The sequence below is a fragment of the Aphanomyces invadans genome, assembly GCF_000520115.1.
Source record: "Aphanomyces invadans strain NJM9701 unplaced genomic scaffold supercont1.23, whole genome shotgun sequence".
NCBI lineage: Eukaryota > Oomycota > Saprolegniomycetes > Saprolegniales > Verrucalvaceae > Aphanomyces > Aphanomyces invadans.
In genome coordinates this window covers 814,989-839,711 of record NW_008580168.1, presented here as the reverse complement: position 1 = coordinate 839,711, position 24,723 = coordinate 814,989, and the positions used below count along the sequence as shown (strand labels likewise).

At 57.0% G+C, this 24,723-nt stretch overlaps 9 protein-coding genes across 10 annotated transcripts; 3 read left to right on the top strand and 6 right to left on the bottom strand.

Annotated features, from left to right (window-relative positions):
• Positions 1 to 141: 141 nt before the first annotated feature.
• Positions 142 to 2,391, bottom strand: H310_09984. Of its 2 annotated transcripts, XM_008876213.1 has the most exons (9): positions 2,060 to 2,391; positions 1,888 to 2,011; positions 1,692 to 1,832; positions 1,555 to 1,631; positions 1,260 to 1,431; positions 1,048 to 1,194; positions 930 to 979; positions 832 to 878; positions 142 to 720 (listed from the first exon to the last, which is right to left on the bottom strand). In XM_008876213.1, the coding sequence occupies exons 1-9, from the start codon at positions 2,296 to 2,298 to the stop codon at positions 398 to 400; spliced, it is 1,320 nt and encodes a 439-aa protein (XP_008874435.1). In that variant the 5' UTR covers positions 2,299 to 2,391; the 3' UTR covers positions 142 to 397. The 2 variants fall into 2 exon arrangements, with proteins under 2 accessions (XP_008874435.1, XP_008874436.1); XM_008876214.1 differs by having other exon boundaries at positions 1,692 to 2,011.
• A 312-nt stretch (positions 2,392 to 2,703) lies between these two features.
• On the bottom strand, positions 2,704 to 8,781 carry H310_09983 (hypothetical protein; the record flags this gene model as incomplete). Its single annotated transcript, XM_008876212.1, has 10 exons — positions 2,704 to 3,385; positions 3,436 to 3,521; positions 3,576 to 6,348; positions 6,396 to 6,666; positions 6,727 to 7,065; positions 7,128 to 7,276; positions 7,317 to 7,930; positions 7,977 to 8,068; positions 8,117 to 8,454; positions 8,503 to 8,781. 10 exons carry the CDS (start codon positions 8,779 to 8,781, stop codon positions 2,897 to 2,899), a joined length of 5,430 nt encoding a protein of 1,809 aa, XP_008874434.1. The 3' UTR covers positions 2,704 to 2,896.
• Positions 8,782 to 8,926: 145 nt separating this feature from the next.
• Positions 8,927 to 9,316, bottom strand: H310_09982 (hypothetical protein; the record flags this gene model as incomplete). Its single annotated transcript, XM_008876211.1, has 1 exon — positions 8,927 to 9,316. Exon 1 carries the CDS (start codon positions 9,278 to 9,280, stop codon positions 8,927 to 8,929), a length of 354 nt encoding a protein of 117 aa, XP_008874433.1. The 5' UTR covers positions 9,281 to 9,316.
• A 647-nt stretch (positions 9,317 to 9,963) lies between these two features.
• Positions 9,964 to 11,907, top strand: H310_09981 (AGC/AKT protein kinase). The gene has a single exon (XM_008876210.1). It carries the CDS (start codon positions 10,022 to 10,024, stop codon positions 11,333 to 11,335), a length of 1,314 nt encoding a protein of 437 aa, XP_008874432.1. The 5' UTR covers positions 9,964 to 10,021; the 3' UTR covers positions 11,336 to 11,907.
• A 135-nt stretch (positions 11,908 to 12,042) lies between these two features.
• On the top strand, positions 12,043 to 13,737 carry H310_09980 (hypothetical protein). Its single transcript, XM_008876209.1, has 6 exons — positions 12,043 to 12,621; positions 12,671 to 12,915; positions 12,962 to 13,117; positions 13,183 to 13,275; positions 13,343 to 13,458; positions 13,509 to 13,737. Exons 1-6 carry the CDS (start codon positions 12,102 to 12,104, stop codon positions 13,636 to 13,638), a joined length of 1,260 nt encoding a protein of 419 aa, XP_008874431.1. The 5' UTR covers positions 12,043 to 12,101; the 3' UTR covers positions 13,639 to 13,737.
• Positions 13,730 to 15,371, bottom strand: H310_09979 (hypothetical protein). The gene is made up of 2 exons (XM_008876208.1): positions 14,505 to 15,371; positions 13,730 to 14,460 (listed from the first exon to the last, which is right to left on the bottom strand). Exons 1-2 carry the CDS (start codon positions 15,321 to 15,323, stop codon positions 13,759 to 13,761), a joined length of 1,521 nt encoding a protein of 506 aa, XP_008874430.1. The 5' UTR covers positions 15,324 to 15,371; the 3' UTR covers positions 13,730 to 13,758.
• A 1,532-nt stretch (positions 15,372 to 16,903) lies between these two features.
• On the top strand, positions 16,904 to 22,133 carry H310_09978 (hypothetical protein; the record flags this gene model as incomplete). Its single annotated transcript, XM_008876207.1, has 6 exons — positions 16,904 to 17,567; positions 17,629 to 19,491; positions 19,540 to 19,996; positions 20,054 to 20,180; positions 20,279 to 20,787; positions 20,839 to 22,133. Coding segments are annotated over 6 exons (4,768 nt in total), but the record flags the coding sequence as incomplete, so codon positions are not given.
• A 478-nt stretch (positions 22,134 to 22,611) lies between these two features.
• On the bottom strand, positions 22,612 to 23,541 carry H310_09977 (hypothetical protein). The gene has a single exon (XM_008876206.1). It carries the CDS (start codon positions 23,451 to 23,453, stop codon positions 23,022 to 23,024), a length of 432 nt encoding a protein of 143 aa, XP_008874428.1. The 5' UTR covers positions 23,454 to 23,541; the 3' UTR covers positions 22,612 to 23,021.
• A 467-nt stretch (positions 23,542 to 24,008) lies between these two features.
• On the bottom strand, positions 24,009 to 24,710 carry H310_09976 (hypothetical protein). Its single transcript, XM_008876205.1, has one exon. It carries the CDS (start codon positions 24,664 to 24,666, stop codon positions 24,259 to 24,261), a length of 408 nt encoding a protein of 135 aa, XP_008874427.1. The 5' UTR covers positions 24,667 to 24,710; the 3' UTR covers positions 24,009 to 24,258.
• Positions 24,711 to 24,723: the final 13 nt, after the last annotated feature.

Genomic DNA, 24,723 nt, shown 5'->3' with positions numbered 1-24,723 from the left:
CAGGTCCACGTGCGCGAGGTCCATGACCATGCTCCGCGACGGTCATGGGCCATCCATGTCAAACACGTTGTGCGCGCTGGCTGCTTGTCGTTTCTCGTCTGCTCAACCTGATCGAGATGGAACGCTGTGCTGCTTGGATGAGCCCATGTTGGTTTACACACAGGAATGGATATCCAGCGGCACGCACGATGCGCCAGGGATTGTAACATCCACGGTCCATCATGATGACGATGCTGAAGCCGTCGAGCACTACTGCCTCTGACGCCATGCTTCCATGCACATGACAGCGCCACCACTGTCCCATTCTTTTCTCGTTTGTGCCGATCGTCACATGGCGTCCCCTTGGTGTATTCCACAACGACCTCGATCCATGGGTCGACAACAACGAACGATCGATTCAAAACGTGAGGGGCTGCAGCGTAAAGTTGGTATGGCCAGGGACGAGCTCGGCTTGCTTGCCGAGACGATGGGCTTGGATGAACGCAGACGACCCGTACCCTTCCAACGACAGGAACGTGACCTCGCCGCCAAAGTACCTGGCAAAGAGGCGCGAGATCGGAAGACCATACCCGCCGCCACAAAAATGATCACGAAAATTCACTTCCCCCTTGAACACGGCCGGGTCGACCACGTCCGCCGTCGTATACGTGTACTGCCACAGGTTGCGCCATTCGCTGCGCGGGACGCCGCCGCCTTCGTCCGAGATCTTGATTGTCAAGTCTAGACGACATGTCGTTCGTGAGCGGTCGATTCGCAACCCACACATCCATTTCTGTCAGAAACGTTGGACGCCATGGCGTCCACCGACGCAGTTGCAGCGCGGCATCGCACCTTCCGCGCCTTGGGATATCACGACTGTAATGGGGGGAAGCGCAGAGCTAGACGTAAAATTTGATCACAGGCCACGGAACGAGATCGATTCGCTGTACCCCGCAGCACCGGCAGGTGGAAAGATCGTCACGCCATCAATCGTGTCCAGCTAGACGAGTTACTCAGTCCAACACGCGGCCAGGAAAAGCCCAAGATGACGCCTCGCGGACGACTTACATCAGGGATAACGAACCCAAGAAGGGGGCTGTGATGGTTCATGCGCGGTCGTGGATGCAGCGGGCACTTGGGCAGGCCGTCCGAGCTTCGAAGGCGTGCGTGGCGCTCAACAGTGGCTCGCATCGAGTTTTTGAGCAACTCAAACACCTACCGACCATCAACACAACAACGTCGTACCAGTGACATCAAAAAGTAAACACAATTCGCCGTACCATGTGGTGGAGGTGCGACCGCACATACATGAACGGCGCGTTGCCGTTTTTAGCGACGCGGACAACGACTGGCGGCGGCGGCCCGCAGTAGGTGTCGCATAGCGCACTTGCTCGACTCACTGCTTCGTTCACGATATCTTGGACGTTTGTGAGCTTGACGCGGCCGCCGACTCTATGGCGTGCCGAAGAAGTGGCAGGTCAGACGGGCTAAAGCACGACGACAGCTCGTGCGTTGCAGGGAATACAAGCTCATGGAGGTACAACCAAAACGAACGTCAATTGTTGCGAGTCTTACTTGGAGTGCTGGCCGATGAGCATGCGAATCCCGATGCGCGACAGAAAGAATGTGTCCAGGCGGGTGTTTAAGTCGTCCTGGTGGTCACCGCACAGTCCGAGTCAGAGCAACCCTCCCGCTCAACGAATCGTTCGTACTTGCACATCTTGAAGACGTAGAGCGTTCTTCACACGAGGCGTGGCCTTGATCGCGTGCAGCCCGCCGCAGATCATCGGAACTAAGTTCGACCCCTGCTGCTTCATCTGCGTGATGCGCGCGGTAAAGATCGCGTCGTCTTCCTAGCAATCGATCGACGTAGAAACATGAAAGGAACCTGCTCCGCATGTCGAGTACATATGTGGTCGGTGTTTTCATCGCCGCCAGATCGTGCAATAACATTGTGTAGTTGGCGATGGCCATTTTGACCGGAGGGGTTTCGTTCAGTCCAAGTGGAAGTTCCGACAGTTCCACGACCGCTCTACGCTCGCGTTCAGCGGCAATACCATGCGATACGGTCACATTCTACCTTGCAAAGCGAACCTGGAGCTCGTTGTGCAGAAAAGCCGACGCTTTCAGGCGGAGTTCCGGGCCGTTCGTCGCAAACGTTTTCATTTGTTGAAGGGTCAGCGGCATTGGGGAGGTTTTCGCCATCGCCGAGATGTCGTCGCGAGACAAGGGAGACGACATGGCGGCCGCGGTCGCATGCACTTGGCGGCGTGTCGCGCCCGGCGACCTTCGACCGACACCGGCAGCTCGTAGATGCATCGAGGCGGCGGCAAGATTTTCACCTCCAAAATGCCGTCGACAACGAATGTGCCTGTCCGGATACGTGAAAACGAGCCAATCAAACGAGTCTACGTCTGACGTGCGCGATGCCTTTAGACAAGTTGAGGCGTCACCCACATGAGTCGGCCAGCGCCTCGCTCTAGCGGCAGTGGGTGCTACTGGTGGGGGCTGGCGATGAAGTCGATGGGGTGCATGCGATGTGGTCCAATGAATATGCAGCGGGAAGCAGGGAAGTCTAGCACGTCACCTGGCCACGCCCGCACCTTGGTCTTGGTTACTCGAGTTGCGTGCAACATCGTCACAACGCAGTCGACCACTCGGTTGTCTGTCTAGAGCTCAAGCACTCTGGTCCATCCTCGACACTCTACTACATGCACATAGATGGACGGAACGTTGCAACTCGTGAATTGCCGATGCGCTGGTGCGATCTAGACTGCACGAGCCAATTTACACTTTAGGACGATTTGGATCTGGAACAATAAAGTTCATGTAGCTCTTCGGGGATGGCCAGCACACTTGTGCACATGCCGTTGATCAGCACACATGCAGTGGACAACTTGAAGAAGCGAGATCTTCACTATCTTGGCCCCGTATCGTCCGTGACTGGGACGACAAGGTGCGCCTTGGACCGTCCACTCGTATGCTTAAGTGGTTCCAAACGTAGTTTGGATCCGTTGTCGCTATGGCTTGGCTTGCTCGGCCACATCCGAAGCAACGACGACGGTCGACTGCTGGAAGACGGTACGACAGCATCGCCCGACCGGTCTGGCGTCCCCGCTGGCTCATGTGGTGCACTTGGCACCGGACACGCTGTTTCACGTTCCTCGGCGTCTGTGGCGACCACCTTTTGCGCGTGCGCCTCGCGGGCGATTCTCGCGCGCTTGTTTCGGACAAACCGCGCCAACACATACTTGGCGGCAAACACAGCCGACGGACTCCACGCTCTGGACCGCACGTCCACTTTGTCCTTCGCGCCGCGCTGCTTGGTCCACAAGTCGTCCAGTTGCTTGTTTACACCCAGATCGTCCAGGACGCGGCCGATCTCGATCACCTTTTCACGCTTCCCCTGACATTCCCCGCGCCATGACATTCCATTCCCCGCTTTTCAAAACCTACCTCTCCCATGATGCGCTGGACGAGGGCCCGTGGAACGTCTTTGAAATGCACCAACTGTTCGTCGTACAGCGGAATGTTGAGCTCGCCTACATCGAGAGTGTTGTAAAGCTAGAGCTCGCTCGGCATCTCGTCCCGCGTACCGATGACTACAACCACGCGCTTCCTCGTCATCCCATCGACGCCATGAAACCCAAATGGTGGCGACAGCTCCATCAAGAAGTCGGTAAACTCGTCCACCGTCATGAGCCCGGACGCTGTCGGGTCGTACGTCGCCCAGAGGTCGGCGAATTCGGCCAGCGAGTGGCCGTTCACGGGGCACGACTCGATCGAGTCCCCGATCGCGTCGACCACGATGCCCGAAAACAAGTTGATCCCAATGTACCCGAGCATGAGGAAGAACGAGTACATGAACGGGATGATCGCCCACGAGCCGCATCCGTCGAGGGGACGGCAGCCGTCGTGCGTGTGGAACCCGCACATGGTCGGGTCGAACTCGCGCGATTCGCACTGGGGGTTTGTCGATGGCGCGGTCATGTAGACCTGCCACAGGAACGTGTCCCAGTTCTCGCCCGTCGAGAACCCGATCAGCGTCTGGAATGCGACCCAAAACGTTTGAAAGTTTTGAAACTCGGTCACTTGGTCGTGGTTGAGCGCGACGGTCGCAAACAGCTGCACGGCCACGGCCGCATAAATGTAGTAGAACAAGAGCAGCAGCGACGTCACGTTTGCCACGGCCGGCAACGACACTGTCAGCGTGTCGAACAGGACTTTGAGCGACTCGGTTTGCCGAATGAGCCGAAGCGTCCGGGACACGCGTGCGACGCGAACGAGGCTGTCAGCGACGCCCATGTCGACATGGCCAAGCGTCGCGACCGCGATGCTGAGCCATGTGAGCACAGCGACGCAAAAGTCCATCCGGTGCCACCAATTGTCAAAGTAGTGCCCCCCCCACGCACTAAACTTGACGGCTGCTTCGACGGCGAACACTCCGGACAAGACCACGTACACGTTGGCGAGGATCTGGCACACGCGCTCGCTTTGGCCATACGTTTGGCTCGCCATGAGGGCTGTGTTCAACAAAGTCGCGCCAGTCATGATCGTGTCAAAGTAGCGGTGGCCCACGACGCGGTAGCACCACTTTCGCCACGGATGGCGGGGCACCGGCCGCAGCACGTGCGGCGACAGCGTCATGACTCGGCGCTGCATCTTGATCCACGCGACTTGTTCGTCCGTGACGAGGGCGCCGTAGTTTTCCCGGACAAAGCTTTCGCACAGGACCCCGATAAACAAGTTGGTCGTGAAGAAGGCACATGTAATCATAAAGATCCACCAGTACACCATGAGGACGGGCCGGTTGTTGGCGATCGGTTGCATGTCTGGCCCGACAGCGTCGATCGTGGCAATCGCCACGGATGCCCATCCTTCCATCGTGGTCAGCTCGTACAGCGCCCCGACCGACTCGAAGATGTTGTCAAAGCGCTGGGGGACCAACGGCATCCACGACGTGTTGTGCGTCGATGCAAAGCACAGGCACATGTCCTTGGACGACGGCGCAACATCGTCGGGAAATGGGCCGCACCCTGTCTTGTTCCAAACAGGTGCAAGAACGGCCTGGTGCGTCGGAGACAAAGCGTCCCACGCTTGGGGATATGTCATGATGTCGATGCTGCGGAGGTCCGCTTTGCGGTACGGTCCTGCGTACGCTGGCGGAAACCACGGCGGGGGCGTGATCGACGCGTCGGCCGTGCCATAGTTGTACGGCGACAGCGAGCACGACGACAGCGCGCCTTTGAACAGCATCACGCTCATGATGCCAAACATCACGAGCATGAACGCAAAGAAGAGAAGGGCACGGCCGATGTCTGGAATGCAGCGGACAAGCACGTTGATGACGATTTTGAGTTGGGGAAGCTTGTTGATGACGCGGAGAGGTCGGAGGGCGCGCGCTGGACGCAGCGCACGAAGCCCCGCCAAGCCGTCGACGTCGTCCACGAACATTGGCAGGATCGACACAACAACGATGAAGCCGTCGAGAAGACTCCACGGATCTCGCAAGTACGCGTCGTGGCCGTGGAGGAGTCCTCGCGCGACGACATTGATGGCCATTTCAAACGAAAAGAACACGGCAAACACTCGGTTCGCTAGCTCCAGCGCGAGCCCGACGCCGTGGGAGTGATCGTACAAGGGGGAGTCCATCGCAGTGGACAAGCAGCTCGTGGCGATCGCGACGGTCGTGACCCATGTGAACTCGGGGCGTTGGAGCAGCCACATGCACATTCGACGGAGGGGGTGGCTCGGGGCAAACAGACCAAGGCTTTTTCGCTCGATGGGAGGATGGTACGTGGTCGAGCTCGACTGTTGAGTCGCTGCCGACGGCGCCGACGACGATTGCGATGCGTGGTGGATATACCGGCGAAACGCGCGGCGGAGGGCGCGGATGCGGGAAGGGCCGGTGAACAGGGGGCGCGTCGTCTTGGCAATAGATGTACCTTTCACGGTTGGGTTCTTGTCGAGATGGCGTCCGCTGCTGCGGTCGGACGTCGAGTTGTCGCTGTCATCGTCGCTGCCGTCGTCGCTGTAGTCCATGCTGACGGCGTCGTCAATGTCGTACGTGATACTGTCGTCGGCATCGACGAGGACGCTCTCAACGAGAATGGCCGAGAACATGTTCATGACGATCCACGTCCCGATTACGATGATGAACGCAATGTAGAGCGGGGCGATCCACCCCGCCACCATCCACCCGTCGTACATGACTGACGGAAACTCGTCGTACGTGACAATTTGAAACACCGTGAAGAACGCCCACTCGATGCTATCAAAGTTGGACCGGTGCAGGCGCGCGGACGGGTTGGTCGTGTTGAATGGGAGGGGGTTGTTTGCCCCGTCAAACTGGAATTTCGTCGCAAACAGCTACGATGTTTTGGTGAGGGCGGGGGCGTGCTGTCGACCCAACGCACCTCCATGCCCAGCAAGCTCGCGACAAACAGAAACAAGACGAGGAAAAACATAAAGTTGAGAATCTCGCCCATGGCGGCCCCGATGGCCAGCATCAACTTGTGCAGAGACTTCCACGCCCGTGTTAGTTTGATGGCCCTGGACGCTCGAAGGGCCGTGATAAAGCTCGCGGACGACCCCCCCTTGGCGCCTTTCAAGATTGCGGGTGGGCTCAACGAGATCTCAGCGATTCCCAACAACACAGTGACCAAGTCGAACCGGTTGAACAAGTCCCTACGATTTCAATCCATACAGTGGATCGATGACGTCGATGCGATGTCGAGAAGGACGTACGACCAGTACAGAGTCGGTCCTAAGCCGACCATCTTGATGCCGACTTCGACCGCAAAAAAGCACATGAACGCAAAGTTGAGCATCTGTGCCGTCGCGCTGAATCGTGGCTCCATCGGATGGTGATCCGACGCCAGGGTGACGATGTTTAGCACTGTCACAACGATTCCTGTCCGTTGAAAAAGTGGCATCCGGGCGAGCTGCCGCATCCACCGCCGCACGCGCTTGATCCGGCGACGCGTGGTGGCGTTGAGCTGGGACGAATACGACGACATGACCATTTCAAGGTGCTTCCTCGTCGCGGCATGGATAAAGTTGGACATGGCCGATCGCCGCCGCTTCCTGGTGTCGAAACAAGTGTGTCAGGGAGCGATGTCGTCACACGAACGTCGAGATGTCCGTACACGTTGGTCTGTAGAGTCTGTTCGTCTTTTGCTTTCACAAATTCAGAGTACAGCACGGCCATGTTGAGCTGCAGGAGGAAGCACATCCCGATGAACAGAAGCGCGTTGAAGTAGAGCGCGCCGCCGACATGCCCCCCGGCTTGCTGGGTCTACCGTTCGTTAGACGGCGCGCGAACGGGTCCAACGTACCATTTGAGTGAGCACCATCCACCCCGACGCGGTCACGGTCTGCAAAATCACCACAAACGCGCTCCACACGTTGTCGAACGTTGTGAAGCCGTAGTTGAGTCTGCCGTCAAGCATGTCGTACTGGGACAGTGACAGAACGAACGTCCCGTTGAAAACGATGTCGGCAAAGCGGGGATTTCCAAACGAGTCGAAGTTTGATCCACATGTGAGCCCTGGGCGACACTGCCGCCCCGTTTCAACGTACGGGCTGCACAACACCGAGTTGACTTCGGATGGGTCGACAGGCCAGAAGCAGTCGAGCGGCGAGACCCATGTCTCGTTGAGCGGCATCAACGTCCCCGTGGACGACAAGTTGCACGCGTACGCGATCGGATTCGCGACCACGGCGGCGATGTAGCTAGCGTCCGGGGGATATGCTGTTGCGTTGGGTGCGTTGGACGCGTTGAACGGCAGCTGCACGGGGAACGGTGTGAGGCGGCATCGGTGGTTGAACAACCCCCGCCAGAGCTCCATCCCGAGGATGGCAAACACAAGATAGATGAACGATAGCAAGATCGCGACGTTGCCGAGGGCCGGCAAGCTCGCGAGAAGCGCTGTCGTGAGCACACGCAAACCTAGCGAAAACACCTCAGACGAATCATGGGAGGGGGCGAATGGAACCTGGCAATGAATGCAGCGTGCGAAGCGGCCGCAGCACACGCAGGACGCGAATGCTCCCAACTTTACCGCCCAAATGCACCCACGATAACATTCTAGACAGAGCCACGTGACGATATTTCTCGATGCCAGCGAGATCGTACCCCGACAGAACAATGACAAAGTCGAGGCGATTCCACCCGTCCGAGAAGTAGCTGTGAGGTCCCCATACGAGTCCATGCGCGATGATCTTCAGGATCACTTCCGACACAAAGATACCAAGGCTGACCGTGCTAACGGCGTCCACGATGCGGTTTGCAGGCTTCGTGGGGTTTGGCCCTTCGGCCCACGGATCCGTGTAGTCGACAAACCCGAGCATGAGCGTATTGAGGAGGACGCACAGCGTGATGAATCGGTCAAACCAGGCCCACGATACAACAACGATGCACAGTCGTCGCAACGGGTGGGATTTGCGCAGACATCCCAGCGCAATCGTTTGGAACTAAGTGAACAAACGAGGACTCTTGAAGATGGTCATGCAAGTACGTACATCCGAGTCGACCTTGGACTGCCGTAAAAGTTCGTGTTTGAAGTATGCCTTGATGGCGCCGCGGAGGCTCATGATGTTGGCGATCGAGGCGCGCAGGCGAGTTATGTGCGACATACTTGGACTGGATTTGAGTTGCGCCAGCATGCGGCGCTGCCGGCCGGGAACGACCAGGGGCGGTGAATGTGACGCTGTTGTCTCTGGAGCCGGGGGAAGCAGCAACGGCACTTGGGCCTCCACCTGTACCACCCTCGGCTCCAAGACTGGGTCTCCGCCCTTCATGTGGACGTGACCGTGCGCCGCGTGGCGTGGGCTGGGGCGACAGAACCGGCAGGCCGAAATAGCCGTCGCACCGCGAAACCGGTATGCGAAACCACTACACCGAAACAATGTCTTTCTTACTGCAATTGAAACAGAGCGGTGCTGGCTACAGGAACAACGCAGCGTACGCCGCGGCGACCACAACGACGTTTGTGAGAGGAAGAGTTGGTTGACGTGCAGTGCTGATGATACAGGCTTGAGCAGCGAGCGACGCTGGCTGGCCTTGCACGGTGCAGGTGAGCGATTGGGACTTCGAGAAGAACGTGGTGCATTCAGAGTGCTTGCACATCTTGGACATGACGGCAGTGTCGCGGCTCAACAAGGCTGCCATGTCCAAGTTTGCCGCTTTGATGCACGCTATACCAGCGTCCAGGAGCGGCGTCAAGTCATTCGAGGCGCATTCTGCAGCGCTGGTGGAAGCAGCTAGCATTGCGATCGCAAAGAACGCGACCGACCGCATTCGTGCAAACTCACAAAAGGCGAAGTGTTGTGCGCGTCGAGTTGAAGTTACGTCAGAGGTGTGGCGCCAAAACCACCAGAAGTCCATTTAAACCCATGTAGCATTCGATCGATCTATGCGCGGTAGAGGGGTTTGACGATGAAAGTTGGCAACGAATGAAGACGACGGCGCGGCAATTCCCACGGTTCGCGGCGTCGTGGTAGACAGAACGACTGATGTTGTGCCTTGACAGAGTCGACGAATGCTATCTAGATTTGACGGACCACTCCACGTGTGTGCTTGAATGGTCGGTGCACTTCTCGTATGGGCTAGAGCGAGTGTTGAAACAACGACATGTTATGCTACTCAAGATTCGTTGAATTGTGCCAATAACCCTTTCGTTCAGGGCGATGCATATAGCTTACCGATTGTCCTGCTCCATTGCGACTACTTGGTCAGGTACACCGGCAACTTCCCGTAAATTTCGTCCTGGCGAGCTGATGCAATAGTACCCAGCTCAGCCCGCCTCGAAGACATGCTGATTTCATCTACAGCACCTCGAACAGTCGCGTGAGATGCCAACGCATGTGCATGCTCCTTGGCCTCGGACCTTCCTTCGACATGCGCTAATCACAAGAACTCCATCGTTTGCGCGAGCAGATCCTCCTATATTACATACTTGAATATTATTCCGTTTAAGAGGTTGAACCTCGAAAAGGCGGGCTGTTCCAGGTCGAAACGAGCGGACTGCCACTGTAGGCGATGCCGCAGTCGATCCATTCTCCCGTCGAAATGGATGCGTGCTCCGTGAGGGGACGAAGCAACGAAGGCATTGCCTGTGACAAAGCGACTCCCGCGAACAGGACGTCCCTTTGCAACGCAAACCCGCACTATGATGCGTTCAAACGATGGAAACTTGTCAAGCTGTGGCTTCGCTTTGGCTTACACTCGTGGCACTCGCGGGCGGTTGCAGCAGCACCATCGCTACCGCCGTCGCCTGCTTCCATCGACTCGTTGAAGCCATCCCCACCACCTTCGTCTCCTCCCGACACACATGATGTACAGGAAGTCTACCAACCGATTCAAGTCCTGGGCAAAGGCGCGTTTGGGACGGTGACCCTGAGTCGGAAAGCATCAACTAACACCCTCGTGGCGATCAAGAGTATCGACAAATCCAAGATGTGCGAAGAAGAGTCGGTGCGGCTGCTTACGGAGCGGGCTGTCCTTAGCACGACTCAGCACCCCTTCTTGATCTACCTAGATGCAGCGTTCGAGTCACCAACCCATTACCATTTCGTGCTCGAGTACTGCCCCGGTGGTGACCTCTACAGTCTCCTGGAATGCCATCATCACTTGGACGCCGCCCTTACGACCTTTTACACAGCTTCGATGCTGTCTGCGCTCCTCTACCTCCATCAAGTGTGTGGCATTGCGTACCGCGACCTGAAGCCCGAAAACGTCCTCTTGGACGCCAAAGGGTTCATTCGCTTGTCTGACTTCGGTCTGGCAAAAACAAACATGATTCCGTCGTCGATCACACACAGCTTTTGCGGCAGTGTGGATTACATGGCACCTGAAGTCATCCTGGGCTGTGGCTACGGCCTCGCCGCCGACGTGTGGAGCCTCGGCTGCGTCGTATTCGAACTCTTGACGGGTCTGCCGCCGTTCTACACGACCGCTGGGCGCCGCGCGCTCTTCGATCGCATATGCTCGGGCCACGTCATGTACCCCGACGACATGCCGGTTGAAGCATGCACGTTCATCGCGCACTGCCTCCAACTCGATCCACAGAAGCGATGGACCATTCGCCGTCTTCTTGACCACCCGTTCATGGCGTCCGTTGACTGGTACCAGCTCGGCATCCAGCAAGTGCCCGTGCCTTACGTGCCGAACTTGGATCACATGGAGGACACACAGCACTTTGGCAACCAATTCAAGAGCGTGCCGGTCCCCCACGACAAGTTGATGAGGAGAACCCGGTCGGATTCGGACGCATCGGGTGACTTTAGCGCGTTCGACTGGTGTCGAGACACGTGTCGCCAGTCCACTCGGGCAGTTCCAACGTCCGCCGTGTGAGAGCTCCCCAACTACTTTAATCGTTCCATGCGCTGTCCATGGCAGCACCGTTCGCTACGACTCTAGGGACCCCAAACGCTTCAGTGGCGGACTGCTGTGTCATGCCATAGGAGACACAACGACCGCTTCATTGCTTTCTTATGACAGTACCTTTGTTGCTGCCTCGACGAGAGTAGGTACCCGACACTTTGCCCACGTGATCGAGGGCTCATGCACATCGACACACAAGAGTGTGGCCATGCATGCATCCACCGCGAGGCCGACCGTACACGTTCCTGGAGGAACTGAACGAGCGGTGCCAGCGGATGTTGACCACTTGGTCCTCACCCGCCTGCGAAGTTGCAGCACCGCCGTCGTCGTTGTTCACGGATCTATGTGGTACAGTAGCCCGGTCGAGCCTTGGGTGTTGGCATGTTTTCCATGCTGTTGGCCTGCCATACGTCCGTCGTTTGAGGTGGTGGCCTACGCGATGGACGGTCACGAGGCGTCGTGACCATGCCAGCGCTGCCGCATCGAGAACGACGCGGTGGTGGTGGCCGGGCAAGCCACGAAGGAGCGCGACTGAATCGGCGGAAGCGGACTCAACATTCGGTAGATTTTTTACTCGTTGGGAGCTTTGGAGGACCAATCCGAACGCGAGGAATTTTGGACGAGCCAATCAAAACGCTTCAAAAATCATTGCAAATACTTTCGACGCCAAAGTGTAACGGGCAAAAAATCCTCCATCAGTTTCGGCAAGTCGTGGTCGGCGTCAAAGGCAGTAACGATGGACCGGTGGCTCGAGCGCACGTGGTCCAATTTGGTTGGGGCGTTCAGGGGAGGGTCTGCATCGACGGGGCCGGCGCATGGATCGTCGTCTGCTCCGCCATTGGGTCGCCGCGCGTCAACGTCGCTCACGTCGGGTGCTGCGGCGTGCACGGGATGCCGGCGGTCGCTGCCACCGACCCATACTCGCCGCCATCACAGCCGAAATGCGAGCGCTGCGTCGCCCACGTCACGAATGCTCCTACGGCGGAGTGACGAGTTCCAAACACTGCGCACGTACGACATGGATCGGTCGGTCCACGTCGCGAGGAGATATCCTCGGTTCACTTTCGTCATGGATGAACATCCCATTCGTTCGCTGGAGCCCACGATTGGTCCCAACACGGCGACCCTTCTCCATTTTGTGGCGCATCTCATCGGACAAATCGATCGAGCGATCACGGCCGGAGAAATCTCAACCACCAAGCATGGCCGCAATTGGGTCAACCGCCTCCATGGACAAATACTCGTCTCCCTGCAAGGTACAAGCTCGATTTTATCGTTTGGTTACTGAATGTACCTTCGGACCAGGAGGGCCATCTCCGAGCCTCCCATCGTCGCCCTCCACGGCGGTCCTCGACATCCACGCAGCGCTGCAAGCGCAGCTCGACGCGCAGGATATTTTGCTGGACGCGACGTGGCAGGCCTGGCTCGACAGGGAATGGAGCCGCATCCTACAGTTAGCGTCGATGCCGCATGGGTCTCCGTCGTTAGCCAGTCGAAAGAAGCTCCTCGTATTGGACTTGGATCGCACATTATGGTTTCGATCGTACCGAGTGCGACATCCCATCGACCTGTTCCGTTGGCTTATACGTCATGTAGCCATTCGACACGGCAGACTTTGTTGCGGTGTACGAGCTGCCTCAATCCCACTCAAGCAGCTCCATATACGTATCGATTCGGCCCGGCGCGCAATTTTTGCTCGACTCCGTCGCGCCGTTCTACGATATTGCTGTGTTCACGGCCAGCGATCGCAGAGTACGGCTCTTCTTGCTATACATCACCACGAGAGAGTACGCTCATGGAGCCGCTCGAAACTGTAGTGCACAGACGATCTCGTTGACCTCGTTGACGCCAAGCGCTTGATCAAGTATCGGTTGTACCGGGACGCTTGTACTACAGACGTTGCAGATCCGGTGAGTGGCCGCCGCCCGCGTGGCATCTCGTGAATGTCCTGTCGCTGGTTCTTATGTGCTGCTGCAGTCGATCCTGCGCAAAGATTTGTCCCTTACTGGCCGTCCGTTGTCGGAGGTCGTGGTTGTCGACGACAACCCGACCGCTTGGGTGGCGTCCGTCGAAAACACGATCATTTGCAAGCCGTGAGTGCCCGACACTAGTCCCGTCGACCCATTGACATCTTGCTCCATAGGTATGGTGGCAACCACCGGGACGTCGAAATGTACAGCTTGACCCATCAGCTGCTTGCGCTGCACGATGTCGCGGACGTCCGCATGCACCTTGCTCACCTGCCTCGTGGCCAAACCCCCCACGTGGCGTAGCGTTCCTCCACCGCGATCTCCTCGTTTCATCGCGTTCCTTGATTCCTCTGTACACTACGACTGCCCTCAACCAACCCCCCCCCTCGCCGTATGAAAACGAAAGTCGAATCCATGTTAACATTATTCCAACCGCAATTCGTCCAGAGTGTTTTGGTGGTGCATGAGGGCTCGGTGGAGTCCGCCCCAGCCTTGCGCGGCGTTCGGGTCCTTTGCCTTGACGGCAACGAAGTCCCGATACAGGACAACGACTGCAACGACGACCGCAACCAAGTTGCCCACCGCCATGACAAAGAACGGTGCGGTGGGCTGCCACACGTCGAACAAGTACCCGCCGAGCTTGGACGCGACCATGATCCCGATCGTTCCCGAGAAAGAGTACGCCCCACTGATGGATCCCCGGAGATGGGTCGGGATGGCTTTCGACGTCACGACCGACAAAGACGACACGACGATCGCCATTTCACCAACGCCAACGAGGACGACCACCACGAACATCACGCTCGCTAGCGGATCCGTGCATAGGAAGAGCCACAAGTACGACGCCAGGCCGAGGACGGTGGCCAAGAGCACCACGAGCGGGCGGTACAACTTGTCCCCAAGATAGCCAAACAATGGAGCTGCCAACATCGCCGCGGTTTGCGCGACGCCGCTCAAGACGGACGCGCGAATGTATGCATCCCGGCAGTCCGTCTTGATTGTGTCCGAGTCCGCATTCGCTGACGCACACAGCTTGTTGTCCACGAAGTACTTGTACACCCACAGCGGCAGGTAGATGGTAATGATGATCGTGTTGCCGCGGGCGAGGAAGCTGCCAATGTAGCCCTGCAACACCTCGTCAGTCTCTGGGCAAGTGATCGCATGCGCACCAAGAGGACTTTGCCGTGTTTGGCAGCGGCGATTCCGGCGCGAAGGCCACTCCAGAACGACACGGACTTGGATCGATCAACGGGCTGGGCAGCGTGCGCAGTGGAGGCGTTGGTCTCTGCAGCACTGCTGTTGTCCGCGGATGGAATCAGTGTCATCGTGACAGGGTCCGTCAAGAGTTTAGGCCGCAGGGCAAGGAACAAAAAGGCGCCAAACACCGCGCAGATGCCCGCCACGACGCTGTACGTAAAACGCAGGCCGTGAACTTGATCCACATACTTGGCGGGCAAGCGCAAAAAGACAAAGACCGCAAGGAGAGCCCCCACCCCAGACATGAGGCCGACCATGCCGCTGACCTTGCCGCGGTCCTTCTCCGACGAGTAGTCGGCCAACACCGCAGTGAGCATCGATGACGTTGCGGCGCCTCCGATGGCGAAAATGCCACGATACACGATCAAGTATGGGGACAACGCCGTCGCAAACGGGTACAACGCGAGGCCAACGCCCATGAGGACAAACCCCGCGCCGTAAATTCCGCGGCGTCCCCACCGGTCGCTGCAGACGCCCCACACAGACACCATGATAAGCGAGATGCACTCGTCAAAGAGCGTGAGGTTTCCCGAAATGTTGCCAATGACGGCCAGGTCGATGTGCAATATTTGGTTCAAGACAAACCCTTGCGTCGAGCTAAGGAAGACAAACATGCAGATCGCGAGGCCCGACGCCAGGATGAACGCGACGAAGTTGAGCGACGTCACGTGTTCCTTGACTGCGACGGCCTTCATGAACTTCCACGTCCGCGACTCGGCGGTGGCGTACATGGCTCTGGAAATGTTGATGTGCAGGGGGACCTTGTTTCCGTCGTCGACATATCTCTGACTCGTCCCACCTGTCAAGCTTTCACGACCAATTATGTCGTACGAATTTGCTGCATATCGGAGCTGCAATAGAGATTCCAAATGGGCATTTTATGTTGACCCGTCAAAAAAGCTGGGAGATCTTGGCGTGCTTCTGCTGAGGGCACGCGGCACGATTCCAATCACGCGGCGCGATTATAGTGATTGGCCTAAGACACCACGACTACCCGCGTTCGCAAACGGCGTAGTCGCAGATCCCCGATAGATTTTAGCTGCTGATGCATGTAGCGCTTTGAGGTCCACCACAAGCTCGTTGCCATGCTGAGCGCTGGCAGCACGAGCCGTGGTCGTGGACCTGGTAGGTGTCGCACGCGACTTGAATCGCTCGGAGGTATATAGCCCATGCTACGACAAATTCAGCAATGTATGTCCGTGAACCCGACTCCAGACGTCCACGGTCGTTTCCGCAGTGGAGACGGTGGTGGAGAGGCGCAAACGCTAATGTCGTGATCTTCTCTGCAGCTTCTATTGCGTGGGCAAGCAGTTTAAAGGAGTTTTGTTTTCGATCGGTTTGCAAGGACGGCATCCTGTCCAGTCACTCGGGGACAGTCGAATATGATTGCTGTGATCCAACCGTTTGAGCCGATGGCCATTAACCTCCTTGCAGAGGCAAGCCAAATCGTGCAATGCCAGGCTATAGGTACCGCCGGAGTGCTACATGCAGGACGTCCTAGGCCTGGCATTCCATTCACAAAGCTGTGTTGACAGTTGTGCGCTTGGCTTGGTGTGGGGGGCGAACCGGATCAAGTACCTTGTTCCACCGTCTTGTCGTTACAGTCGAAGATGCAAAGGTACGACGGCAAGGCAACGAAAGGGCTGTCGACTCATGCGAATTGTGATTGAGCTCTGGTGCGCGCCGCCTCAGTTGCCTGGCACGAGCTGGACCTGCCGGATGACGCGGTGTGGTACATTTGACGCTCCAGTACTGAGCTCGAGCACGCAACTACTCGCCTCACTCTGCAGGCGCATGTGAGTCATCAAGAGAATTCAAGCAGGGTGGTGTGGCTGTGGGGGCTACCGGTGCATCGCAACAGTCGCATTGCTGGCAATGTCCTGTCGCACTGGTGTTGGCATCCCAACCAATGTCAGAAGTAGTTGCCGACCTTTCTGAAACGACGTCGACAGCACAGCTCGTTTCATTCATCATCTCGCCAAGAACCACCATCTTCCTGTGCATATGTCGTGCCACATTTGATAGCTCTACGAGTTCATCCTTGGAGGTAGTACTGAAGCCACTTTTCACGCAGACCATGCCTGCACACCGTCGGCGAAAGAAATTAGGCGTCGCTTTCGAGCATGCGGCCGTACACCCTTCGTGCAAAGCGCACATGCCCTTGAACGCACCCGTCTTGCCACAGGTGACAGAGTGCACGCAGAGGACGTTGGCACGAGGCTGCCGTCAATGCGGCTCGATTTTGCAGATCCTTTATGATTTAATACACCTATGCGCACAATAGCCTTCAGTATTTAATATATGGCACTCTCATGTACGTACTTGATGTGCACGATGGAGGAATTGTCCGGCGGCCCGCACCAGAGGTGACAAAGGAGATATTTGCACCCCCCGGTTGTGACGATGTGGACCGCGGTCGCCTTCATATGAGGGGCAGCGTGGTCGAGTGGAGAATAGCCCATGGACACGTGCTCGATCGAACGTTCAAGTTTCCGCAGGATGTGCTCGACATTGCGTTCGTCGACTTCAACGGACAAAACGACGACGTGGGGCACAGCGTGTGCGTTCTCGCCAAGCCTGATCGTATGACGGTCATCTCTCCATCCGGTTCCATCGTGGACGTGCCACTTCCATTTCAAGCCACGTCGATCTGGGCCATGCAACGCGGGGTGTTGCTTGAGCGATCCAAGTCCCCTCCGTCGTCGGGAAACACACCCGTGCTGTTCAGTTTGATGCACCCTCTGGATGAAATTAAACCCGTCATGATGCATGTCGATGCGTCGCAACGTCCCGAAGACTGGGCGTTCGTGACCGATCCAGTCGAGACACTCGTGTACGTCGACGCCGCTGACCCACCCTTTCTGGCGTTCTACCATCCCCACCGTCGTACCTACCGCGTCAAGTCCTTGGTACCCATCGCCGCCAAAGTTAGCTCCAAGTCCACGTCGATCGTACCTGAGCTTGCCCTCCATCAGGTAGCCCTTTTCTCGTCATTCCCACTCGTGTGTCCTTCACACCAGAATGGACTCTGGTCAGATTTGGGAGAGTCCGCGCATCTCGATGTCGTCGGACATAAGCCCGTGCAAGCTTTTTGTCGTTTCCGATGCAAACTCGTTGCGTGTGCTTTGCCTCTTCAATCCGTCCCGCTGCGAACTGTGCATGCAGCCTCTAGACCAAGCCATCATGGCCAGCACGAAGCAGACCCATCCACGAGAAGCTTCCTTCGCGCGACTAACTCTCCTTCGTTGTCGATTGGCGTGTCCTGTTTTGGGCAAGCGCACCGCGTGGACTCCATCCTGGGCGAAGAACCTCGTGGTCCTCACCCCCGAGAATGAATGGATTTTGTACCAAGGAGACCGCAAAATCTGCCGGCTCGGCCTGCCGACAGCCATTCGCTCGTTCGATGACATCATGGAGCTCAGGGAATGTCCTGTTGCCGATACGTTGGAGGTCCACACGTCGACCAACGATCCGTGTCGGGTCAAGATTCCGCTGGACTTTACCTGTGCGTTGCTCGGTCGCATCTTCGACTGCATGGCTGTCCAACTCCCGCAACACTTGGCGCTGAAGTGGCGGGGAGCTGTTCGGTCCGCGCCGCAGACCGACTGGGATGCATTCACGTCGCTCCTTCGAGTTAGTGCAATCCCCTTGGATGGTGAACCATCCAAGGCAGCTGCCCCCACAGCATCCAAGGAACCTGGAGTGTACGAACAGCTGATTGCAACGTTAACGTTCCGGTGGCTGGCTCACGACCAACCGAAGATCTTTGGTCAACCACGTCGAGACCTTGACTCTATCGTGCCAGCGACGACATGGGACCTGGACCTCGTTCACGAGCTTCGCTGCCAACTGCCAACCATCTTTTCAACTTTACACGCGCTTTACGAAGACCTGAAGCTTTCGACGAGCTCTCTTTCATGGCTTGGTCCATTGGGCACTGTCTTGCATTCAGTGGCATTGGCAACAGGACTGGTTGCTTATGCCCAGCATTACGTCGCAGACCTTGGCCCATTGAACAACTCGAAGAACGAAGCCGCCGCCCCGTTCGAATCTCCCTCCTTCCCACTGTCACCGAGTCCCTCAACCGAACAATGGACATCGTTGGCATCGACATCGCCACCTTGTATCTACGGATGGCTGCAGCATCGGATGGCGATATTTTACTACAATCGCGTGAACCGACATCGGACCCGCCGCCCCCCGGAATTCTCGACCTCACCTCTCTTTTCACGTACTCAACACGTAGTGGCGCTGTTTTGCAAGCTGTACCCAGCTATCAACACCGATGCCGCCATCGACAATCGCCAGCCCAGCCCCTGGCTACATTACGTTCGCGCCCAAGGTGTCGTCCACCATCTTGTCACCATTCCTTCGTTCGAGCACTTGATGGATGACCTTCCCGACGGCGTCGCGCTTCCTCTGCGATACGCGCGTACGATTTGCACCCATGCACCGGGAGACCTGTGGGATGCTGCCACGTGCCACGTGATTCAACGCCCAGATTGGGTTGGTCTCGGCCGTCATGACGGCGCTATTCGGTCCGCCGCGCCACCTCGTCCGTTGATGGCGGACGACGACGGATTCGATGATGTTCTCCACTGGCACGCGCCGCTTTTCCCAAAGGACCACCGCTTGAAAGAAGTCGCGCGTTTGCTCCGATCGAACAAAATCATGTACTTAAAAATCCCGAAAGATCCGACCATGTCCGACGCCGATGTGATCAACATGCAGCAAGCCAGACTGCTCCTCCTTTGCAAACGGTCCATGGCGTTACCCGTGGCCAGAGGGATGGTCACGTTTGGAAGCCTCGCTTTGCACCACGCATCGACTTCGTTGACGTCGCCGCTCGGCACGCCGCCGATGCCATTGGCAGCGCGAATTGCCGAATCCAATGCGAAGGTCCGCTCGTCGTCTCATGCACCCAGTCAAAACCTGACGTGACGTTAGATTCACTTGGATTCATCCACGTACAAAGAACTCATGCTGTGGCCGCAATTCCACAACGGCGTCGCGACAGCGCTCCGACTGCCCTCGGCACGACACGCCACCACGACCGTGACTGCGCAGTGGATCTTCTCGCACAAGCCGAAACAGGCAGGAACGGAAAACCTCGAATTGACCTCGGCCCACGCTGGATTTCTTCTCGGGCTGGGGCTCCTGGGACACTTGAACCAGTTGAGTCAAAGCGCCATCTTCCAGTACTTGTCTGTGGACCACGAACTCACGTCAGTGGGGCTGCTGCTTGGTCTGGCGGCCACGACGGTGGTGGCACGACCGAAAGATTTGAACTTGGAACGATCGGCGACACGAATTCTGTCGCTGCACATTCCGTCGATGCTCCCTCCAACGTACTCGCACGTAAATATTACGCCTTCCGTGCAAACTGCGGCGTTGATTGGGCTCGGTACGTCGCCAGGGACTTGGCTCCATGTAGGTTGATGGAGGCAACTTGCGTGAGTAGGGTTGGTGTACCAAAGCACGGGCAATCGCAACATGACCGAAATGATGCTGTCGGAAATTGTGTCGGCGCCAGTCGTGATGTCGTCGACGTCGTCCCAGCCCACGGTCGATTTGAGTCAAAAGGAAGGGTACGTCACCGAGACCTCCGTTGTTTTCTTCGTGGTGGTGGTCGTAAAAGGACCATTGCTGGGCTTGCTGATGCCATCGGTGCTGACGGTACGTCTAGGTATGCGCTGGCGGCAGGGATGGCGGTGGGACTGATTGCGCTGGGTCGACGGAGCGACCCTGGTTTGGCGGATTTGAATGTGGAGGCGAAATTGGTCAAATATATGGTCGGCGGGTCCCACAAGACTCGGCAGGTGCCGGGCAACTGCATCTTGCGCACTCGCGCCAAGTCTGCGACGCACGAATACGTCGACATGGACGTGACAGCGGCTGGCAGTGCATTGGCGTTAGCCTTCATGTACCTCCAGAGCAACAACGACCGCGTTCGCAAGCAGCTCGAGATTCCAAATACTGTCGTCCTGCTCGAGGCATTGCGACCCGATCTGTTGTTTGTGCGGGTGGTATCGTCCAACTTAGTGGCGTGGGATGCAATTCAACCCTCACTGCCTTGGATCGAAGCCCACCAACCAACGAGTTTACAACGATCCGACGTCGATGCCCCAACGGCACAGGAAGCGTATGCCAACATTTTGGCTGGCGCTTGTTTTAGCATTGGGCTGAAATATGCAGGTGGGGGTTTCCCTCTGTCGATGCGAGTTGACGCAGTGACGTTTGTGATAGGATCGCATGACCCGGATGCCAAGGCATTGTTGCTGCGGTGCATCTCCGACTATTGCGAGTGGCGCTCCAAGGCAAAAGCTGTGAGCCGAGTCACGTGCGAGCGTTGTTTGGGCGTCCTTGCTCAATCCGTGGGGCTTGTTATGGCAGGAAGTGGCGACTTGGCCACTCTACAAGCGCTTCGAGTTGTATTATTGCGACAGAAAGCGGACGCGATGGCCGACGTCACGTACGGCAACCACATGTCTGTGAGTAGTGCTCTGGGCCTGTTGTTTTTGGGCGGCGGTCGGTGCTCGTTAAAGACGACTCCATTCGGCATCGCCATGCTTGTCATTGCGCTCTATCCCATGTATCCGTGCAAAACGTCCGACCAAAAGTACCATTTGCAAGCGCTGCGGCACTTGTACGTGCTCGCAATCGACTCGCACCGATTTGTCGAGACCATCAACGCCGATACGGGCTTGCTCTGCCCTGTGGACGTAGCGATCTCCAAGAAAGGAACCGTGTCAGAGGTTGTGATTCGAACCCCCCACTTGCTCCCTGCATTTGACAAGCTCGCTATCACGTCAACCCGCCACTTTCCCATCACAGTCGACGCGACCAAAAACGAGAACGGCACTGCCAATGCTTGCCGCCTGCGCACCCTCGACGAGCACCGGCGCATCTACGTAAAGTGTAAACGGGGCAAGTTGGACAGCCCCCAGCTCACGCTCCTGCAGCAGTTTCACCGGTGGTTTGTTTCGCCCGAGACACCTCACTGCACCATGCACGCGTTTTGCAAGCGGGTGTGGCTCGAATGCCAAATGCAGCACAAACCCCACGTGTTGTCGGTGTACTTGAACGCAAAGCATACGGAAGCGGCCGTCCTCGACGGCTCCTTGACGCACTCTTTGAACGTCGCGACGCTACAGCTCATGCACTTGCACATGGAGCTGGAAGCGCATGTTTTCCAGTACGAAGAACATACTGCGGCCGTCGCAGATGTGGAAGGGATCACGATGGCCCAGCTCGTCAACGAAGACTTCATCCTGGGATACACGAATGCGCTCTTGCGGTACTTTACTAGCCTTGGCGGTGACGATCAGTCTTCGCTCGCGCATTGCGCGCATCGGCGCTTCTCTGGGGATCCAGGTTTAGCCGACTTGGAGTAGATGGACGTCGCCAGTGTGTTAGCAGTTTAACTTGCTTTGTTTGGTGCTTGCTTTGACATTGCATGGAGACGTGGAAAGAGATCGCTTTCGTGTTCTTTGATATGAAACCAGCATCGACATGGGCTGCTTGACGATGCTGAGCTGTGTTTGGGGGGCGTTGGTGAAGGGCGTTTGAAGGCATGATCGATGGCAGGGCTGTTGCCGAGGCAGCATGCCCACCTTGCGACTTTGTCCAGCCCCCAGCAAACTGTAGTTAGCATGGTTGAATCCACGACGACGAGAGACGCCCTGTCTTCTGCGTCGTATGCGGTGCACATCCGTCGAGACAACCAAACCGGAGCTTGCGAATTGTGGTAGCTACCATTCGCGCCATCCGTCACAAGAGCACACTCCTTTCGTACTGCGAACGGAGCAAAGCAGGCATGGCGACTCCAGGGCTAACGATAGATATTGGCAGGGAGGAAACTCCCTTTTTGGACGATCCAAATTTTGAATGATCGTGAATTTCAGTGCCGACGCGAGTGGCCAGCCTCGATGAGGGACTCTGACGCTGCTGGGGCTCTTGACGCTCCTGTCCAAGGGAAGGCGCCTTGAGACAGCTGTACTGCCCAAACGAGCCTGACCGCACGACCAGCTTCAAGTTCCGCCAGGGGAGGGCCTTTCTGCCACAGAATTCGCCCCAATTCGCTGCTTTTGTGGAGGGTCCGATCGCGATGCCCATCAAAGTGTAAGACGAGGAGGTTAACCAGGCAACGACCAACCACCAGCAAACATGAAAAACTCGCGTAAGATCGAGCGGTTCGACCTACTGCTCGCACGGGGTGCGACTACGAATGCCATGATGCCTGGGCTTGCGTGGACTCGCCGTGGGACTCGCGCTTTAATATCGGCAGGGATGCCACGCTTCTTCGTCGAGCGCATGCGATCGATCATGCCGCGCATCGACACTGGTGGTGGAAGGATACCCTGGGGCCGGGTTTGACGCAAGTGCTCGTTCGAGAGCGCTCTTGCGGCCACTGGACTTGGGGAAATTGCTCAGACATACATGGCTTTCGACATGGTCGCCATTTCCACCGAATTGTAGTACAGGTGTGGCGCGTCCTCCTCCGTGACGGAAGGAATTCGCCGGACTCGCACTTGATTGCTAAACTGGACGCGGGACGGCGACGGTTCGGCCGTCATGGGCGGGGACAGTGCGTGAAAGGCTTGCAACCACATGGCCCACTGAGACCTCGTTGTCGCAGTGCCACGCAACCACAAACCGTCCTCCGTGCACATTTGAATACCCAGCGCTTTGTCGTGCCATACACTGCCCTCCGTGACGCGATGCTTCATGGTTTTCTTGCCTGCGGTCGTCAATTCGTCGCCTTCAAGTGTCCATCGCTCCTGCTTGGGAATCTCTCCAAGCAGCCAGTGCGGCTCCATGACGTGGATGAATGATGTCGTTGTGGCCCGTGAACTCGTCATCGCGGCGGTGATTTGGTTGCTGATCGATGCCAAACTCGCTCCAAGTTGTCGTTCCGCCGAGTAATTTCGTCATGGCACGGGTTGAAGGCCCGCAACGTTTCTGTTTCGAGGCCATTCTAGAAATTCGCTGATATCAATACAGCAATAGCATGTGCACCGTCCTGGTCTAGCAGTCTATCTTCCATCTTTGCCTACGGGAGGCAAAAAGAGTCATTTGATGACACGAGAAGTTTGGAACCGCGCTCTTGTCCGGCCGTGGTGGCGGGCGACCGAGGGGACATGACGACGCTATACTTATCTAGGCGAATTCGTCGGTCTATCCGGACGATTATCCGTATTTCTGAAGCTCGGGCGTTGCTTTCAAGGGTGTTGGTGCTTGGTTTTTGTGGTCTTCAACTTGGGCATAGGATATAAGGGAGGCAAAAATTCTCGAAAAAATAGTCAATTTCTCAATGACATTTTCAATGAAATGACCTTGAGTCTGTTGATTTGTCTTGCATTTCTCAAAACGAAGATGTCAAGTTGCATATCGCTCGCGAAACAAAAAAATACAAATGGGGTATATTTTTACATAAGACGTATTGCACGAAGTACTCTCTGGGTACTCCGCCGACGGTGCCGTCGGTCCGCTCCGCCCAAATCGGCATGGAATGGAAGGACAGGACTGGCGTCGAAGGATTGGCGATTGAGGCAGGGGCTGGGCACACTGGGGAAGGTGGAAGGGCAAGCCAGCGCAGGTCCGGGCGCGAACCTAAGCTAGAGGTCGACCACGACGCGTCGCTGCGATGCTCTGGGCGTGCTCGCTTCAAGCGCACAAACTTGAGTCAAAAACGGGGTCGGAGGCAAACAGCAGGAGCTTCTCCTCTTCGGACAGCATGGGGATTTCACGCACGGCCACGTCGTCGTTGAATTGAACTTTAACGGGGGAGTGCGGTTTCTGCAGCGGGACGAGGTCCTGAAACGCGTCGAGCCACATGGCCCATCGCACTTTGGTCCCGGCACACGCATGCAAACTCTTGCCGTCGGCCGTTAGCACTTGGATGCCATACTGGATCCCAGACCATCCTCCGCCGGCCACGACATGGTATTGCTTCGACTCGTGCTTCTCGGTGACCACAGTGAGGACGCCGTCGGCTAGCGTCCATGTTTGACACGTGAAGCACTGGCCAAACAGCCAGTGGGCGTCCTCGACAACCACGTGCGATGTGAGCATATTACCTTGGCTTCGATCGAGGTCTTTCGCAGCAAAATTGCAACTGGCGATGCGCTC